The sequence below is a fragment of the Panulirus ornatus genome, chromosome 66 (assembly GCF_036320965.1).
Source record: "Panulirus ornatus isolate Po-2019 chromosome 66, ASM3632096v1, whole genome shotgun sequence".
In the NCBI taxonomy this organism is placed as follows: domain Eukaryota; kingdom Metazoa; phylum Arthropoda; class Malacostraca; order Decapoda; family Palinuridae; genus Panulirus; species Panulirus ornatus.
In genome coordinates, this window is record NC_092289.1 from 4,187,868 (window position 1) to 4,204,209 (window position 16,342).

Here is a 16,342-nt window from a genome sequence, read left to right on the forward strand (position 1 = left end):
TTTCATCTTTTAAGGCCTTATTTGTTACTGTTTTGTTTTCTTGTTCAGTTCTAATGACAAACATTTACACTCTACAGGGTAATGGTATGAGAAATATTTCTTTCAGCATTCAATAACGTTTTCACGAGGGAGTCAAAATTTCAGAGCTGTATTCCACTTTTAATGGCCTCATTACTGTCATTTCTTTTCATGTGTTCATATTCAGTTCTTATGACACACACTCCACAGAGAAATGGCATGAAAAATATCTATTTCTGTATTTTATGTTAAGCTTTAATGAGGAATTTATTTCAGTGAGGGGTTAAAAAGAATCATTAAACCAGTTATCCTCTTTATTTGTTCCACATCCAATTGTGGCTAAAAAACTTACATAGAAAAAAAAAATATATATATATATATATATATTCTGAAAATCAGTAAAACTGCATTGAACAACCATCAGAAAAACTTGAATAACAAATCAAAGACTTTATCATTCTTTCAGATGCTTTATACATTGCTACATGCTTTCTACAGTGCTAAAATGTAATAAAAACATAACTGGAATTGACTTGAGAATTGGCACCAGGAAGCATCAGCAGAAATTATTCACAAGAAACCAGTGTTCATCTTCATGAAACTGATAACACCAAATTCTGCAAAACCAGGGCAAGTGAACTTTAACGACTTACAAAAATACTGTTCATCTTAAATACTTAGTCATGTTCACAATGTAGAGCTATGGCATCCATCTATCACTGAAAGTTCATTTTAAAAATAAATAAATAAATATAGGGGCAAAAGCACCGGGAGCCTGGTGAAACCAACTAGAATTATTTTCACTATTTAAATTGGTTTCCAATGATGTGATGAGGTTAGGGCTTCTGGGAAACATTTGTTCTTGTGTCGTGTGAGGGACATGCGGTGTTTGAATGCATGACCACAAATGTTGCACTTGTAAGGTCGTTCCCCTGTATGTATCCGTAGGTGCTGCTTGAGAGAGTCATGGCGAGTGAAGATGCGGCCACAGTACGGGCAAGTGTGGGCCTGCAGGCCCACAGGCACCTCCCCAAGACACCCCCGTGCAGCCCACCACCACGCCTGTAACACAGACACCACGTCAGCTCCAACAACTGCATCTACACATCTTGCACACTGCCCATCAGAAAAGTGGCAAATTTACACAATACTTTTATCACCAACTCGACCCTGCCATAACCAATGATTTCATTCTACCATTACCATTACCAAAATTACTGGTGCAATGCTACCAAGTATTCCTTAAAATTGCTCGAGCACAAACTGTAACAAGGGACTAAGAGTAAAATATTCCAAAGGCATTAATGGGCTGTAACACAACCCTTCAGCCTATGATAGTGAAGAGCCCAACGCTGGGAGAATGCTGAACCACATCGTGGACAAACATATGGTCGCTCTCCAGTGTGGCTGCGTTGATGTTGACTGAGGTTGTCCCGTCGCTTGTAGCTGCGCCCACATACATCACACACAAACCTGCGCTCCCCAGCCCCAGTTGGCCTGCCTGGCACCACCCAACCCTGGCGGCCACCCACCCATGGCCCGCCCTCACCCAACTGCTGCCACCCACACGCCACGACCCCCTGGCCACTCTGCAACAGACAAGAGGTGGGCATTACTGCTGCATCCTGCATCACACACACAGAAACAAACACACTCATACACCCACTTCCGAAGCTACACCCAACTCTGGGATTTAATCAGTCACTTAGATTATTTTCATACACTATCCCATATCAAAATATTAACATAATATATCCCACAATTGCACAAGATTTCCTTACTTTGTTTCTTAAACACCCTACACTTAAAATGAAAACTTGCCACAAACATATTTTCAAATAATCCTGATTCTGTTTTATGAACTAACCAGTGATGAAACTGGAGAGGTAGTTAAATTCAACTTCTGCCACAACCTCCTGGTAGACATGCAAACAACTTTTATAAGATTAACGCAAAAAAGTAAGTGCTCATAGATTTCTTAGAGGAGCTTGTATACCCTGTATCAGTCGAGTAATGATACTGAGATGTAATCGAAAAAATAGATGATACCTAACCCCACAATCTCATTAGATGTGGTGTAACTGAAACTACCTATGATATTTGCTTTACGGGTGCATTTCAAATAATGTAGTAGTTCAGCAATAAAGCTCAGTCTTTGGTGAATGAAAACAGATAGGAGTGGTTCTTGGTTCAGCAACAGTATACAACAAATACAAGAAGTTCTAATGGATTCTTTTTTTATAGTCAACAACTATGTATGCTGCTCCTCACGACAGGCATTAAGTTTATGATAATGGAGGCCACTCTGTTGAGCAAATTTAGCACCACAACGAGGGCACCCATAAGGCTTCTCCCCGGTATGCAGCCGCTCATGCTGTCGGCGATGGTCAGAGCGCTTGAAACGACGACCGCAGAAGGAGCAAGCATATGGCCGTGGGTCAGGTAGTCCCTGCTGGTGCTGTTGTTGTGGCTGCTGGTGCTGCTGTGGCAATGGCGAGGGGCGGCTTCCTATGCCTGACCCACCAGCCAGCCAGAGGTGTGGAAGCTTGACAGCCATTCCACCCATGCCACCACCACCACCCTGCAACACACAGCAAAGCCTAGTCACACACCCACGCATTCTTAGTTATCTTAACAATTAGGCATTAACCAAAACATAGATGTTTGTGTAAACAATTTCTTATTATGAAAATTATCTCTCATCCTCTCTGATAACAAAGTTTTTATATATCTGAAGAGCACAAAATCAATTATCAATGCAGATTCAACACGCATCACCAATGAAATAAACTATGACCTACAATACAGAGATCTGAGTTATGCCTCCATCTATAATTTCTCATGAAATTCAACAGTATTCACTTCTCAAACACTCAAAAATATTGCTCGTGATATATGAACCATTAATCCGAAAGAAAGGGGGGGGGGGGGTAATTACCAATCAAAATAACTGTAAAATCTTCAATTCAATACTCAGGAAATCGACATATCTATCGACAAATGCTCATGTGATACATGAGAGGACTTTTCTGGTTGAAGCCCCTGCCACAACGAGGACACGCATAAGGCTTTTCGCCTGTATGAATACGGATGTGCTGAGTTAGGTGATCCTTTCGCCGGAACTGTTTAGTGCAGAAGGGACAGTGATGCTGCTTAAGGGTTGAATCATCCCCACCCCTGTTTCGCTGTGGCGTGTGTGACCCGAGGATCCCAGAGCCCAACCAGCCAGCTACCATGCCTTCCACTCCTGCCTGGGGGGTACCACACTGTCTTGAGGACGCACTCACTTCCCATGCCTGGGGACAAGAAAGCCCAGCTTCACTTTTTTATAAACTATTTTCCATGTGGAAATCTTTTATCATCAGAAATTAATACTTGTGTTCAAACTGAAATATGTGTGGTTTAAAATAAAATCAGAAGTGAGAGAAGTGCTATACCAAGAGCTTAGTCCAGAAGATGCTTACATATTCTAACCAAAATGGTTATGACTGACTGACATTTGGCTGAAATACTTCAGGGCTTGGCATGTCCATACTAGAATCAGTTGAAGTTACAAGGGCCACATTTGGTTCAATAACATTTGGCATGGATACATTGACCTCCAACAAATCAGGCTGCATTCCACTTGGCATGACTAAATTACAATGAATTCCACTTGGATTTGTCACAGAAGGCCCAGTCATGTTCATGTTTGTCAGAGATACATTAGGCTTAGCCAAGTCTGACTGAATTCCACTGGATATTCCTATACCAGTATCAATCCCAGTCTGAAGAGATGCGTTAGAAGGAATCCCACTTGCTAGGGTTACAAGAGACTGATTCATAATCAGGGGTGTAATGTCTGTTTTCATATTGATCGATCCGCAAAGCTTCTTCTTTATGTGGTAATGGTAGCTACTTTGCTGTGTAAAAGTTTTGCCACAAAGGTTGCAGGCAAAGGGTCTCTCCCCAGTATGGATTCTGCTGTGTTGCTTCAGGTGATGGTTGAGCTTGAAGCGTTTCCCACAAGTGTGGCACACATATGGGCGGATGGGGTCAGCTGCAGATGTGGTGTGTGTGGTGAGCGTACCAAAGCCAAACGAGGAGTGAAGGTTCGTAAGCGAGTCATACAACACACTCTGCAACAAAAGAGGGCACTGCTTAGAACCTGCCACCACATGCCCTTGACCATCGACTACAATACGACCAAAACTGACAATGTAAGAGTACAAATGTTGAGGAGCAGCAACATCTAAAATGTAGATTTCAAAACCACAGAGCACATCGAACTGTGCTTAAAAATAATCAGGTACTGGAGAAATGTCCGAAAATGCTGAAAAGCAAAGGTATACTGGAATCTCGTTTTTATGCCAATTTGTCTTTAATTCTACATGTTATCCTGACATTCCAACATAGTTTAGTTAGGTAAAAAGAGTATACATTCAATAAATCTAGATTCAGGAAGAATTACATATCTTTTCAATGGTTTTTAAAAGCAAATAAATATAGGTAAGAAGGTTTAGTTAATTACGCTTGTTTAAATTTTTTATTAATAGTAATTTTTTGTTAAGGTTAAAATAAAACCCACACAGGAGAAATGTAAGATTTATGGGAGCCCTGTATTTTAGTCATATTTTATGACCCTTTTCAGGATACTGAGGATGGTCCTGTATATTAGACTGGAAAAAAAATCTTTTATTTCTCATGTGGTATTTGTATCTACTGACCAATGTGATAATGCAGTTTTGCAGTTTCATTAATATATTCATTAGAAAAGGTATAGATCAGTATACCACTATTGAAAGGAATATTCTCAATGAGATATATTTCAACCCTATAAAAATATTTCAAACAAATGCCACTTATTGTGTTTAAAGCAAGGTGGCCTACATATTATCTCATTACAGATACTTGTCACAGACAATCCCCACCAATCAGATTAACAACTTAACAGCAACATTTAAAACATAAGGATAATAATTCTGCAATATATGTTTTGCTATCACACAAGCAGTTGCCTTTAGTTTATATCATAACATCATAGAAAATATCAAAAGAAGGAACTATATATACAATAAATATCATTGCAGTATTCAAGAGAAAAATTGCAATAAGCAATGACTATGGAGCTGTCTCATTTAGCAAATATTTCCCATAAAAGTTCTATAATTCCAAATCATGAGCTTTTTAGACAAACACAAGTTTGCATATACATAAACGAGAACATTATCAAAACACAAGTTACCACTGGACCACATGATACAAGTGAAGAGTTCTGTATGAAACACACAGCAACTCATATGTATGTATATAAAGGTGAAATCGCAAATCAGTAGTTCATATAATCTTATTTAACATGTAATTTTTCTATACATACAACACTACATGTTTTATGGAGACAATCCACCTCATCAGGGGCAAGCAATTCACAAAGTTTTTAAACCTCAGCATCACCACAAAAATTCTCTCTCTCCTCTGCCATTCTCAATAAAACACACACACACACACACAGGTCTCCATGGCTGTTTAATTTGTATATGAATGGGGTTGTTAGGGAGGTGAATGCAAGAGTCTTGGAGAAAGGGGCAAGTATGCAGTCTGTTGTGGATGAGGGGGCTTGGGAAGTGAGTCAGTTGTTGTTCGCAGATGATACAGCGCTGGTTGCTGATTCGGGTGAGAAACTAAGGAAGTTGGTGACTGAGTTTGGTAAAGTGTGTGAAAGAAGAGAGCTGAGAGTAAATGTGAATAAGAACAAGGTTATTAAGTTCAGGAGGGTTGAGGGACAAGATAATTGGAAGGTAAGTTTGAATGGAGAAAAACTGGAGGAAGTGAAGTGTTTTAGATATCTGGGAGTGGATTTAGCAGCAGATGGAACCAAGGAAGAGGAAGTCACTCACAGGGTGGGGGAGGAGGCGAAGGTTTTGGGAGCAGTGAAGAATGTGTGGAAGGCCAGAAAGTTATCTTGGAGAGCAAATATGGGTATGTTTGAAGGAGTAGTAGTTCTAACAATGTTATATGGTTGCGAGGCGTGGGCTGTAGATAAGGTTGTGCGGAGGAGGGTGGATGTGTTGGAAATGAGATGTTTGAGGACAATATGTGGCGTGAGGTGGTTTGATTGAGTAAGTAATGAAAGGGTAAGAGAGGTGTGTGGTAATAAAATGAGTGTGGCTGAGAGAGCAGAAGAGGGTGTATTGAAATGGTTTGGTCACATGAAGAGAATAAGTGAGGAAAGATTGACCAAGAGGATATATGTGTCAGAGGTGGAGGGAACGAGGAGAAGTAGGAGACCAAATTGGAGGTGGAGGGATGGAGTGAAAAAGATTTTGAGCAATCGGGGCCTGAACATACAGGAGCGTGAAAGGTGTGCAAGGAATAGAGTGAATTGGAACGACGTGGTATACTGGGGTCGACATGCTGTCAATGGATTGAACCAGGGTATGTAAGGTATCTGGAGTAAACCATGGAAAGTTTTAAGGGGCCTGGATGTGGAAAGGGAACTGTGGTTTCGGTGCATTACACATGACAGATAGAGACTGAGTGTGAACGAATATGGCCGTTGTTGTCTTTTCCTAGTGCTACCTTGCACGCAGGGGAGGGATGAAGGCAGCAAGTGTGGATGTGTACGTGTATATATATATATATACATGTCTATGTATGTTTATGTATACATACTGTGAAATGCATAGTTACATATATGTGCGTGTGTGGACGTTTATGTATATACACGAGTATGTGGGTGGGTTGGGCCATTCTTTAGTCTGTTTCCTTGCGCTACCTCGCTAACACAGAGACAGCAACTAAGTGTAACAGATAAAATATATACTTACATAATGGGTATGTATATTTGCATGTGTGGACGTGTATGTATATACATGTGTATGGGGGTGGGTTAGGCCATTTCTTTCGTCTGTTTCCTTGCGCTACCTCACAAACGCGGGAGACAGCGACAAAGCAAAATAATAATAAAAAAATATTTCATTATTATCATTATTGTTATTATTATTTTGCTTTGTCGCTGTCTCCCGCGTTTGCGAGGTAGCGCAAGGAAACAGACGAAAGAAATGGCCCAACCCACCCCCATACACATGTATATACATACACGTCCACACATGCAAATATACAAACCCATACATCTCAATGTACACATATATATACACACAGAGACATATACATATATACACATGTACATAATTCATGCTGTCTGCCTTAATTTATTCCCATCGCCACCTCGCTACACATGGAATAACATCCCCCTCCCCCTCATGTGTGCGAGGTAGCCTAGGAAAAGACAACAAAGGCCCCATTCGTTCACACTCAGTCTCTAGCTGTCATGCAATAATGCCCGAAACCACAGCTCCCTTTCCACATCCAGGCCCCACAAAACTTTCCATGGTTTACCCCAGACGCTTCACATGCCCTGATTCAATCCACTGACAGCACGTCGACCCCGGTATACCACATCGATCCAATTCACTCTATTCCTTGCCCTCCTTTCACCCTCCTACATGTTCAGGCCCCGATCACACAAAATCTTTTTCACTCCATCTTTCCACCTCCAATTTGGTCTCCCTCTTCTCCTCGTTCCCTCCACCTCCGACACATATATCCTCTTGGTCAATCTTTCCTCACTCATTCTCTCCATGTGCCCAAACCATTTCAAAACACCCTCTTCTTCTCTCTCAACCACACACTTTTTATTTCCACACATCTCTCTTACCCTTACATTACTTACTCCATCAAACCACCTCACACCACACATTGTCCTCAAACATCTCATTTCCAGCACATCCATCCTCCTGTGCACAACTCTATCCACAGCCCACACCTCGCAACCATACAACATTGTTGGAACCACTATTCCTTCAAACATACCCATTTTTGCTTTCTGAGATAATGTTCTCGACTTCCAAACATTCTTCAAGGCTCCCAGGATTTTTGCCCCCTCCCCCACCCTATGATCCACTTCCGCTTCCATGGTTCCATCCGCTGCCAGATCCACTCCCAGATATCTAAAACACTTTACTTCCTCCAGTTTTTCTCCATTAAAACTTACCTCCCAACTGACTTGACCCCCAACCCTACTGTACCTAATAACCTTGCTCTTATTCACATTTACTCTTAACTTTCTTCTTTCACACACTTTACCAAACTCAGTCACCAGCTTCTGCAGTTTCTCACATGAATCAGCCACCAGCGCTGTATCATCAGCGAACAACAACTGACTCACTTCCCAAGCTCTCTCATCCACAACAGACTTCATACTTGCCCCTCTTTCCAAAACTCTTGCATTCACCTCCCTAACAACCCCATCCATAAACAAATTAAACAACCATGGAGACATCACACACCCCTGCCGCAAACCTACATTCACTGAGAACCAATCACTTTCCTCTCTTCCTACACGTACACATGCCTTACATCCTTGATAAAAACTTTTCACTGCTTCTAACAACTTGCCTCCCACACCACATATTCTTAATACCTTCCACAGAGCATCTCTATCAACTCTATCATATGCCTTCTCCAGATCCATAAATGCTACATACAAATCCATTTGATTTTCTAAGTATTTCTCACATACATTCTTCAAAGCAAACACCTGATCCACACATCCTCTACCACTTCTGAAACCACACTGCTCTTCCCCAATCTGATGCTCTGTACATGCCTTCACCCTCTCAATCAATACCCTCCCATATAATTTACCAGGAATACTCAACAAACTTATACCTCTGTAATTTGAGCACTCACTCTTATCCCCTTTGCCTTTGCACAATGGCACTATGCACGCATTCCGCCAATCCTCAGGCACCTCACCATGAGTCATACATACATTAAATAACCTTACCAACCAGTCAATAATACAGTCACCCCCTTTTTTAATAAATTCCACTGCAATACCATCCAAACCTGCTGCCTTGCCGGCTTTCATCTTCCGCAAAGCTTTTACTACCTCTTCTCTGTTTACCAAATCATTTTCACTAACCCTCTCACTTTGCACACCACCTCGACCAAAACACCCTATATTTGCCACTCTATCATCAAACACATTCAACAAACCTTCAAAATACTCACTCCATCTCCTTCTAACATCACCACTACTTGTTATCACCTCCCCATTTGCGCCCTTCACTGAAGTTCCCATTTGCTCCCTTCTCTTACGCACTTTATTTACCTCCTTCCAGAACATCTTTTTATTCTCCCTAAAATTTAATGATACTCTCTCACCCCAACTCTCATTTGCCCTCATTTCCAAAAGGTTATTTATATATATATATATATTTTTTTTTTTTTTTTTATACTTTGTCGCTGTCTCCCGCGTTTGCGAGGTAGCGCAAGGAAACAGACGAAAGAAATGGCCCAACCCCCCCCATACACATGCACATACACACGTCCACACACGCAAAATATACATACCTACACAGCTTTCCATGGTTTACCCCGGACGCTTCACATGCCTTGATTCAATCCACTGACAGCACGTCAACCCCTGTATACCACATCGCTCCACTTCACTCTATTCCTTGCCCTCCTTTCACCCTCCTGCATGTTCAGGCCCCGATCACACAAAATCCTTTTCACTCCATCCTTCCACCTCCAATTTGGTCTCCCTCTTCTCCTCGTTCCCTCCACCTCCGACACATATATCCTCTTGGTCAATCTTTCCTCACTCATTCTCTCCATGTGCCCAAACCATTTCAAAACACCCTCTTCTGCTCTCTCAACCACGCTCTTTTTATTTCCACACATCTCTCTTACCCTTACGTTACTTACTCGATCAAACCACCTCACACCACACATTGTCCTCAAACATCTCATTTCCAGCACATCCATCCTCCTGCGCACAACTCTATCCATAGCCCACGCCTCGCAACCATACAACATTGTTGGAACTACTATTCCTTCAAACATACCCATTTTTGCTTTCCGGGATAATGTTCTCGACTTCCACACATTTTTCAAGGCTCCCAAAATTTTCGCCCCCTCCCCCACCCTATGATCCACTTTTATTTTGCTTTGTCGCTGTCTCCCACGTTTGTGAGGTAGTGCAAGGAAACAGACAAAAGAAAATGGCCAAACCCACCCCCATACACATGTATATACATACACGTCCACACACGCAAATATACATACCTATACATCTCAATGTACACATATATATACACACACAGACACATACCTATATACCCATGCATACAATTCACACTGTCTGCCTTTATTCATTCCCATCGCCACCTCGCCACACATGGAATACTATCCCCCTCCCCCCTCATGTGTGCGAGGTAGCGCTAGGAAAAGACAACAAAGGCCCCATTCGTTCACACTCAGTCTCTAGCTGTCATGCAATAATGCCCGAAACCACAGCTCCCTTTCCACATCCAGGCCCCACACAACTTTCCATGGTTTACCCCAGACGCTTCACATGCCCTGATTCAATCCACTGACAGCACGTCAACCCCAGTATACCACATTGATCCAATTCACTCTATTCCTTGCCCGCCTTTCACCCTCCTGCATGTTCATGCCCCGATCACTCAAAATCTTTTTCACTCCATCTTTCCACCTCCAATTTGGTCTCCCACTTCTCCTCGTTCCCTCCACCTCCGACACATACATCCTCTTGGTCATCTTTCCTTACTCATTCTCTCCATGTGCGCAAACCATTTCAAAACACCCTCTTCTGCTCTCTTAACCACGCTCTTTTTATTTCCACACATCTCTCTTACCCTTACATTACTTACTCGATCAAACCACCTTACACCACACATTGTCCTCAAACATCTAATTTCCAGCACATCCAAAAATGTGTGGAAGTCGAGAACATTATCTCGGAAAGCGAAAATGGGTATGTTTGAGGGAATAGTGGTTCCAACAATGTTGTATGGTTGCGAGGCGTGGGCTATGGATAGAGGTGTGCGCAGGAGGATGGATGTGCTGGAAATGAGATGTTTGAGGACAATGTGTGGTGTGAGGTGGTTTGATCGAGTAAGTAACGTAAGGGTAAGAGAGATGTGTGGAAATAAAAAGAGCGTGGTTGAGAGAGCAGAAGAGGGTGTTTTGAAATGGTTTGGGCACATGGAGAGAATGAGTGAGGAGAGATTGACCAAGAGGATATATGTGTCGGAGGTGGAGGGAACGAGGAGAAGAGGGAGACCAAATTGGAGGTGGAAAGATGGAGTGAAAAAGATTTTGTGTGATCGGGGCCTGAACATGCAGGAGGGTGAAAGGAGGGCAAGGAATAGAGTGAATTGGAGTCATGTGGTATACAGGGGTTGACGTGCTGTCAGTGGATTGAATCAAGGCATGTGAAGCGTCTGGGGTAAACCATGGAAAGCTGTGTAGGTATGTATATTTGCGTGTGTGGACGTGTGTATGTACATGTGTATGGGGGGGGGGGAGGTTGGGCCATTTCTTTCGTCTGTTTCCTTGCGCTACCTCGCAAACGCGGGAGACAGCGACAAAGTATAAAAAAAAAAAAAAAAAAAAAAAAAAAAAAAAAAAAAAATATATATATATATATATATATATATATGGGGAAAAGCCGTGAGGTTTCAAAAGTGGTGGAGGGTGTGTGGATCTGGTTTCTGCTTTAAAGAATGTGTGTGAGAAATTCTTAGAGAAACAGACGGACTTGTATGTGTAATTCATGGATCTGGAAAAGAGCATATGATGGGGTTTACATGAGAAAGACAGACAACAGGAGGCCTGATTTGCCCATAACTGGGCTATCGGGTGGGGAGATTCTCCATTACCGCTGTTGTTCATACAGTTTATTTCTGGCTTTCTTCTCAGAGTATACCTGAATTCATAAAATATTTGTCTTAACGACTTTTGAAGGTATTTACAGTCTTAGCATTCATTACATCTGATGGTAACTTATTCCAAAGCTCAACACACCTATAAAAAAAAAAAAGGATCTTTTCTCTACGTCTGTACTACATCTTTTAGCTTTGAGGTTTATTTCATTTATCCTGGCAACCATATTTTCTTGTATTCTGAAAAGATGTTCATTTTAGCTTCTTCATATGCAAATTTCTAAGGGATGGGATCAATTTCATTGTGCACCTTCACAAATGCTCTAATTTTTTGTCTTTTATAGTTTGGGGACCATAAGTGGACTGCATATTCATGGCGTGATCCTACTAGAGAAGCATAAAGTGGTATCTTGCAATCTATGTTCCTGGCTACGAAACCTAACATTTGGTTGCCTTTTTTACCTGCTGCTTGACACTGTTTGGTGCACTTCAGATTGTTGCTAATGACAACTCCCAGGTCCTTTTCTACATTTACTTTAGCTAGAGAGTTTCTGAAATAGTTTGTAGTCGCAATGTACATTCTTGTCTCTAAAGTGCATAGCTTTACACTCGCCTATATAAAACTTCATTTGCCATCTGTCTGACCACTCTGCTAGTAAGTCAAGATCACTATGAATCAATTCACAGTCCTGCCTGTTTTCAGCTCTACTGCCTAGTTTAGTATCGTCAACAAGTTTGGAGATATCAGATAGGAGACTGAGTTCTAGGTAATTAATGTATATTATGAAAAGAATTGGGACTAGGACTAACTTCTGTGGTACACCACTCATTACGTCTAGCCAATCTCAGGCTTCGCCGTTTAACACTACATGTTGCTTTCTTCTGGTAAACCAGTTTCTAATCCAAGTACAAAGTTCTTCACCAATTCTGTGTGCTTTGAGTTTATGTAAAAGTCTCTTGAAGTACTTTATCAAAAACTTTTTGGAAATCTAAATATACTACATCAAACGGTACTTTTTCTTCCCAATTCTGATAACATAAAAAAAATTACAGCAGATTCAGGCATGATCTTCTATTGCAGAAACAGTGTTGGTTGTCCGATATAATTTTGTGATCCAGAAATGTGAAAATCTTATTTCTTATTATTTTTTCCATTGTTTCACCTAACGCTGACAAATGGGTAATTGGCCGGAAGTTGATAGAAATGCCTTGTGGAAAGTTACAAGACTATGTAGTGGGGAAAGAAAACTGCTAGAAGCAGAGTAGTTTTTATCAAGAAGGTATGGCATGTGCATGAGCAGGAAGAGAGGAGGAGTGAATGGTTCTATGTGAAGGATGGTCTGCAGCAAGGGTATGTGATGTTAGCAAGGTTGTTCAACTTGTTTATGGATGAAGTTGTGAGGGAGGTAAATTGAGAGTCTTCGAGAGTGGGGCATATATGAAGTCCATAGGGTATGATATGGCCTGGAAGTAAGATGCAGTTCACTGATGATCCAGCACTGGTGACTGATTCAAGTGAGACACTGCAGAAGTTGGTGATGGAGTTTGGAAAAGTGTGTGCAAGGAGAAAGTTGAGAGTAAAAGCAAAAAACTATGGGAGTGCTAAAGAATGTATGGAAAAAGATCTTTTTGAGGGCAAAAATGGGACTGTCTGAAGGAATAATATTCCCAACAATATCAGATGGATGCGAGGCATAGGCAATAGATAAAGCAGTACAGAGGAGGGCAGATGTGTTGGATATAAAATGAGGTGTAAGGTGGTTTGATTGAGTCAATAATGAAAAGGTGAGAGAGATGTAAAGTATTAAAAAATAGTGTTGTTGAGAGCTGAAAAGTGTGTGTTAAATGGTCTGGATATATGGAGAGAATGAGTCAGCAAAAGTGAAGGAAACAAGGAAAACGGGTAGACAAAACGGGAGATGGAAGGATGGAGTGAAAAAGATTTTGAGCAATCAGGGCCTGAACATGCAGAAGGGAGAAAAGCATGCATGGGATGCAGTGAACTGGAATGATATGGTGTACTGGGGTCAACATGCTGTCAATGGACTGAGCCAAGGTATGTGAAGCATCCAGGATAAACCATGGAAAGGTCTGTGGGGCCTGGTTGTGGATAAGGAGCTGTGGTTTTGGTCAATTAAACATGACAACTAGAAAATAGTTGTTGGTGGATGTGGCCTTTCTTCATCTGTTCCAGACACTACTTTCACGATTGCAGGAGATGGCGATCAAGTATGAAAAGTGTGTGTGTGTGTGCACATATGCGTTTTACCAGAATCCACCTGTTCTAGGATTTACTATCAGTGAAGAATCACTTTTGGCAAGACTGTATCATTGTCACTAACAAAAACAGAGTAAAGTCTCCTCATAGAACTTCATTTTCACAAGTTCATCCTGTCCCAGCTACTGAACATCATAACACTAGAGCTAAAAGAGCCCCTGGTTGGGGATGATGGGATTATATGATAATACAGTAAAATGTCTTCTGTTTGGTTTGATTGGAACCAAGCAGTTGTTAAGATTGACAATTTAAAATATAGACAGTGAACATTTCCACGGATTCATAAGGTTTAGCAAACAGTAAAGTATGGAAATGCAAGCTAATTTTATTAATATAAAATATAGTTATCTAATTTACAGCATTCTTATAGTAACATATTCATCCTTTTTGAAGAAATAGTACTTAAAAAAAGAATAATCTAACTCCTTCCCTTATTACATTGAGTCTACATAGTGCATCCAAGCCTTTTTCAAACAAAAGGAATACAGAACTATATTCTAAAAAATCATTACATTTGTTAGAAAATATTCTGTTAATTTGCCTGTATGTATATCAGAAAAGAAGAAATACTTCCTTTATAGCTCTTATTGAAATATGAGTAAGGAAAGGAGTGAAATTTACAGCACTATGGTGATATACAATACTGAAATAAAAGAAAACACTAATCGAACCATTAAATTCTTCATCTAAGTAAATACACCAATACTGTAGCTAGGCGGATCATACAGACAGGCAGATGGCAGGTGCGGGGAATTCACAGCCTTGTAATCGGTGGTCCTAAGGCAGAGGAGTACAGTATGGTAACTACATATAGTGAGTGTAGGAGAATTTCTCTCTCCATTACAGTACAGTACCATATTGATTTTCTGTTGAGACACTGATTCAGCATAATAAATTAATAGCTGGATCAATGCATGCCATGACTGGAGTTGCTTTCAGTGTACAATTTTAATATTTTCTACCAGTTCTTAAGTGACAATGTGGATGTGCCAGGAACATATTTACGGAAGCCCCTTTATCAGGCTTCTGTATAACTGCTCCATCCTTGAAGACAGTAATTGTAAAATGCCTAGGTCTGGAAGGTCTGAACTTGTCTAGAGAGTGATCTCTTCTAGGAATCCATGCTGATGGCTCAAAATGTTGTAACTTGTTTGGTAAGGGAAGGTCACAGGCAAAATCAGTGTGCTCAACTGAACAAGGATGCTGAACTCACATGCCTGAATGGAGGCTCCACAGCTGGCTTAAATTGAAGAACTAAAGTTGATTTTTCAGTAACATTCTTTGTATTTTCTCAGTTTCTTAGTCTAAGTTAGTTTTATTACATTTTGCGGTAAATAACATGAACCACAAGTTGTAAAGTTTACATAAATGTACATACAAATATGAGTCACTATCTTAGCTGTGTACCCATGCTGTTACAACAGCTGAACATGGTTAAACTTGTTAGGGAGTGATCTCTTATTGCATAATAACATTCATTTTTTTCTTAGTGACTCATACAAATATGAGCCACTATATTAGCTGCGTCCCCATGCTGTTACAACAGCTGAACATGGTTAAACTTGTTAGAGAGTGATCTCTTCTCTTACTACATAATAACATTCAATTTCTTTTCTTAGTTTCTTAGGCTTCATGATTATTCACTAAATCATTTTATCATATTCATCAGTAAATCACATGAACAATAAGCGTAAAGTTAGGTGGGTAAAATCACCATTACAATGGCCAACCAAGGTTTATCTCGTTGTGAAGCAATCTCTGATAATACAATGAGTCTCTATCTTTTCTTAATCTTAATAATTGTTTGATATATTGTTCTATTACATCCTGCAGTAAATTACATAAACCTTAACTGTAAGATAAACATACATGTATGTACAAATAAAAGCAAGATTTTTAGGTTTTGTGGGATGAGGGACAGGTCAAAAGAGATGTGAGTTTGAAAGGAGAAAAAGTGAAGGAAGTCAAGGGTTTTAGATATCCAGGTGTGGACATGGCAACAAATGGAACCAATGAAGCAAAAATGAGTTATAAGTATGTATGTATGTATGTATGTGTGTGTATATATATATATATATATATATATATATATATATATATACAATTTTTTTTTTTTGCCGCTGTCTCCCGCGTTTGCGAGGTAGCGCAAGGAAACAGATGAAAGAAATGGCCCAACCCACCCCCATACACTTGTATATACATACGTCCACACACGCAAATATACATACCTACACAGCTTTCCATGGTTTACCCCAGACGCTTCACATGCCCCGATTCAATCCACTGACAGCACGTCAACCCCGGTATACCA

At 40.6% G+C, this 16,342-nt stretch overlaps 1 protein-coding gene across 24 annotated transcripts in view; it reads right to left on the reverse strand.

Moving 5' to 3' along the window:
* Positions 1 to 16,342, reverse strand: part of LOC139746704 (uncharacterized) — a 385,796-nt gene that overhangs the window by 144,669 nt on the left and 224,785 nt on the right. For 3 of the 24 annotated variants that reach the window (XM_071658166.1, XM_071658160.1, XM_071658167.1), the window contains 2 exons: positions 3,483 to 4,136; positions 3,175 to 3,314 (listed from right to left, as the gene is read on the reverse strand). The exons of 16 other annotated variants lie outside the window; for them this stretch is intronic. In XM_071658166.1, the coding sequence (XP_071514267.1) occupies positions 3,501 to 4,136 (636 nt within the window). In that variant the 3' untranslated portion in view covers positions 3,175 to 3,314; positions 3,483 to 3,500. 5 more of the 24 variants (XR_011712199.1, XM_071658189.1, XM_071658182.1 and 2 more) reach the window with 5 other exon arrangements.